The sequence below is a fragment of the Penaeus vannamei genome, chromosome 39 (assembly GCF_042767895.1).
Source record: "Penaeus vannamei isolate JL-2024 chromosome 39, ASM4276789v1, whole genome shotgun sequence".
In the NCBI taxonomy this organism is placed as follows: Eukaryota; Metazoa; Arthropoda; class Malacostraca; order Decapoda; family Penaeidae; genus Penaeus; species Penaeus vannamei.
Genome location: NC_091587.1, coordinates 26406091 through 26411090, shown reverse-complemented (window position 1 = coordinate 26411090; position 5000 = coordinate 26406091). Strand labels below are relative to the sequence as shown.

Genomic DNA, 5000 nt, shown 5'->3' with positions numbered 1-5000 from the left:
TTGTCCATCATAACGAATCACTGGTCAGATATCTGAGAATCTACTTGGACTCGTTGGAGCCATAGAAGTAGGCTGGCCTTGGTGGCCTGTATTCCCGGGACTCGAAGGAGGCAGATTCGAAGGAGGCAGACTCATACGAGTCGGGGAAACGAGCCTCGCCCTCGTAGTTGACCTCAGCCACGTAGCCGTCGTCGCCGTCCACGAAGTACTTGACGTTCTGCAGACGGGTGTCGGGAAGCCTCACGTAGTAGGATCCCTGAGTGTCTTCACCGTCACGGGCTTCCTGGTGTCCGAAGTCGTTGCCGGAGTCTTCGTGCTGAACGGCATAACTGAAGTCGTACTTGGCTTCTCCTGACTCGAATGACTCAAAAGACTCCTCGGAGGAGTCCTAGAATCGAGAAAGAATTTCTTGAATAATCCCTCTTGCCGATGTAATAATTTCGATGACTACACAATATTAAACAAATAACTTTCGTATTCCATACAATTAGAAAATTACAATATACATCTACAGCATTTGCATATCTATGTGTATATGAATAGATCAGACCATTGATAGACATTTTGAAACATAGATATGAAATATGCATATGATAGTTTCTAAATCTATATTACAGTATAGATTTATCAAAGATATTCTAATAGAATCATTACAAAGCACTTACTTGAGGATGTCCGTACGAGGTCAGAGGCCTGTCGGCAACAACGACGGCTGCCAGACCGAGGAGAATGAGGATCTGCGAGAAAAGTATTACTATTATTATCATTATATCACAATCAACTTCACTACTGTCATATCAGCTAGTATATTACTACTATTATAATTATCATTATCTTATTTTTCACAGAATGCTTAATACTATCCAAAGCAAAGGCTTTTCCGTACCTTAGTGTTCATGATTCTTGCTTCTCAAGGAATGAATGCTGAAGTCTCCAACAGTGTCCTTATATACCCTGATGAATACCAATTGTCAACTGGGACACGTTTTTATACGTCGAGTTCTGTATGCAATACTTGATCCATGGAGTTTCATGTCGACAAGATGGGCATTGTCAAGGTCAGTCTCATGCTCTTGTATTTAGGGGTGATTATTATAACATTTTTATAGTTAGATATGCAATTGCACATACACATTTGTTAATAACACACACACACACACACACACACACACACACACATATATGTATATATATATATATATATATATATATATATATATATATATATATATATATATATATATATATATATATATATATATATATATATACATATATATATATATATATATATATATATATATATATATATATATATATATATACATATATATATATATATATATATATATATATATATATATATATATATATATATATATATATATTATATGTACATATATATCATATTATATATATATATATATATATATATATATATATATATATATATATATATATATATATATATATGAATACATAGACAGATTATTATAAACTTACAATGTAAAACAATATATATATATATATATATATATATATATATATATATATATATATATATATATATATATATATATATATATATATATACATATATTATATATTTACATAAATATATATATATATATATATATATATATATATATATATATATGTATGTATATATATATATATATATATATATATATATATATATATATATATATATATATATATATATATATATATTTATATATATATATATATATATATGAATGTATATATATATATATATATATATATATATATATATATATATATATATATATATATATATATATATATATATATATATACAATTATTGAATATCCATGTATGTACACAAGAATAAATGCATGTATTTTCAAAGATGCATATGTAGATAGATAGATCGACATAAACACAAGCAACGTAAACACATTCTTTCACTCATTGATATATTCTTAATATTTTACTTTAATATCTCATCCAGGTAAATAGTATTTACCAGGAATATCACAGTCCTCATAGGCTGAAGAACTGTAGTTCAGTCTGATGGCAGGATTACACTTTCATCGGCTGACTGAGATTGGGTGGCCAAACCGTTTCAGGGTCAGTAGCCAAGTGTATTCAGGAAAGAGCAATAACCCAAAGTAACAACATACTGTACGGGTTTCAGCTACCACAATCGGTAACTGTAACACACGCACACATATATATGTATGTCTCTCTGTGTGAATATATATATATATATATATATATATATATATATATATATATATATATATATATATATATATATATATATAAATATATACATATACATAGACGTGTGTGTGCATATCGATGTATAGATAACTATCATCGATACTAAGGACACATACATTTATGCACGTATATAAAAGTGCATGTTTGTGTACGTAGGATGCTGGGAACGGTATTGCAATAAAATAATTAGAAAAAGGATCACGGGCCTATGTTATATTATATCGATATGAACGAGCAGCTAAAGAAAAAAAAAAAAAAAAAAAAAAAAAAAAAAAAATAAATATATATATATATATATATATATATATATATATATAGATAGATAGATAGATAGATAGATAGATAGATATGTACAAATTCTTGTCTTTTATTACTACGAAGATCATAAGGGCTGTAAGTTTTAACGAATCCACAGAAAGTGTTTTGACTTTTTCGCCTTTCCGACAATATTTCCTATCAGGCCGTGACAAACGTATGCTAAGGTTATCAATTTTATCAAATAATCGTTATATGCTAAAGATCGTTGAAATTGGCTGTTTATTTCGTAAACGTTAACGTTGTTATAGCCTCAACGACGTTTCTAAAGCAAAATACTAAATAGTTCAATAGAATTTCAAAGGCTTCATAAAGTCATAACCATAATCTTAGTAGGTGCATATTGTCGTATTTTAACGTTTGCTGTTATGCCTATTAACATCTGATTACATTTTTAAATACTGCAACTTTTGTTTACAAGGTACAAGGTTCATTAAAAAGCAGTTGAGGCCAATAATTAGGCACTATCCGTTATCTTAAATTATATATGAAAACCCATAGCTGTGTTCCATCTCAGAGATTAGCAACTTTTTGGTGTTGATTAAAAGAGCATGTTTTTACTGGTGCTTTCATTGTTTTCTCCAATAAATATACAATAAATAGTCTACATCCAAATTCTTGTCCATCATAACGAATCTCTGGTCAGATATCTGAGAATCTACTTGGACTCGTTGGAGCCATAGAAGTAGGCTGGCCTTGGTGGCCTGTATTCCCGGGACTCGAAGGAAGCAGATTCGAAGGAAGCAGACTCGTAGGAGTCGGGGAAACGAGCCTCACCCTCGTAGTTGACCTCGGCCACGTAGCCGTCGTCGCCGTCCACGAAGTACTTGACGTTCTGAGGACGGGTGTCGGGAAGCCTCACGTAGTAGGATCCCTGAGTGTCTTCACCGTCACGGGCATCCTGATGTCCGAAGTCGTTGCCGGAATCTTCGTGGTGAACGGCATAACGTTACCGAACATAACGTTACCGAAAAATATGTTCAATTTTTCGGTAACGACCACGAGGATCTAAAGAATTGTAAGTATTAACGAATCCAAACAAAGGGTTTTGATATTTCTTTCAGTACGTAACAAACCTATACTAAGATTGCCAATTATATTAAACAACTGTTTCTTCCTAAAGATTGTTAAAAATGTCTTGTTTATTTCGTTAACATTAACGTTGTTATAGCCCCAACGACGTTTCTCAAGGAAATTACATAATAGTCCTGTAGAATTTAACTATTGTGACTACTGACATTTGATAACATTTAAAGTAATATCTTTGTTCTTTGAAAAGCGGTTGAGACCTTTAATTATGAAAACCTCGGTGCCCGTAGCTGTGTTCCATCTCAGAGATTACTAACGGGTATTGACTTAAAAACATTCCCTTAATAAATATACAATAAATAATTCAAATCCAATTTTTTGTCCATGACGTTTCACAGATCAACTATTTGACAATTTACGTGATCAGAGAGAGAAAGAGAGGGAGGGAGAGATGGGCGAATTGACCAAACTTTTTTTTGAAATTGCTTTTTATTGAGAATACATTAAATATACAAATAAATATTTCCATATCCAAGGCCTGTGTTCAAGAAGACAAAGTCTGTTTACTTGGACTCGTCGGAGTCATAGGTGTAGGCTGGCCTTGGTGGCCTGTACTCCCGGGACTCGAAGGAAGCGGACTCGGACGAGTCGGGGAAACGAGCCTCGCCCTCGTAGTTGACCTCGGCCACGTAGCCGTCGTCGCCGTCCACGAAGTACTTGACGTTCTGCAGACGGGTGTCGGGAAGCCTCACGTAGTAGGATCCCTGAGTGTCTTCACCGTCACGGGCTTCCTGGTGTCCGAAGTCGTTGCCGGAGTCTTCGTGCTTAACGGCATAACTGAAGTCGTACTTGGCTTCTCCTGACTCGAACGACTCGAATGACTCAAAAGACTCCTCGGAGGAGTCCTAGAATCGAGAAAGAATTTCTTGAATAATCCCTCTTGCCGATGTAATAACTTCGATGACTACGCAATATTAATAAAATAACTTTCGTATTCCATAGAATAAGAAAATTACAATAAATACCTACATCATTTGCATGTGTATATGAATAGATCAGACCATTGATAGACATTTTGAAACATAGATATGAAATATGCATGTGAGGGTTTTTAAATCTATATTACAGTATAGATTTATCAAAGATACAAAGCACTTACTTGAGGATGTCCGTACGAGGTCAGAGGCCTGTCGGCAACAACGACGGCTGCCAGACCGAGGAGAATGAGGATCTGCGGGAAGTGTTATTGTTATTATCATATCATAATCAACTGTATTATTGTTATATCACTTAGTTTATCATTATCACTATTACAGTTATCATTATTATCTTCTTTTTCTCAGAATGCTCAAATACTATCCAGACCAAAGGCTTTTCCGTACCTTAG

General features: G+C 33.3%; 1 protein-coding gene across 4 annotated transcripts in view; it reads right to left on the bottom strand.

Annotated features, from left to right (window-relative positions):
- Window positions 1-5000, bottom strand: part of LOC113811107 (pro-resilin-like) — an 8059-nt gene that overhangs the window by 2979 nt on the left and 80 nt on the right. Inside the window, exons 1-3 of one of the 4 annotated variants that reach the window (XM_070116411.1) lie at window positions 4996-5000; window positions 666-737; window positions 1-388 (exon numbers count right to left, since the gene is read on the bottom strand). The exon at window positions 1-388 is cut by the window's left edge and continues 64 nt beyond it; the exon at window positions 4996-5000 is cut by the window's right edge and continues 40 nt beyond it. In XM_070116411.1, the coding sequence (XP_069972512.1) occupies window positions 41-388; window positions 666-737; window positions 4996-5000 (425 nt within the window). In that variant the 3' untranslated portion in view covers window positions 1-40. Of the gene's footprint in view, window positions 389-665; window positions 738-886; window positions 970-4083; window positions 4519-4772; window positions 4845-4995 lie in introns of those variants that run through there. The other 3 variants (XM_070116410.1, XM_070116412.1, XM_070116409.1) reach the window with 3 other exon arrangements.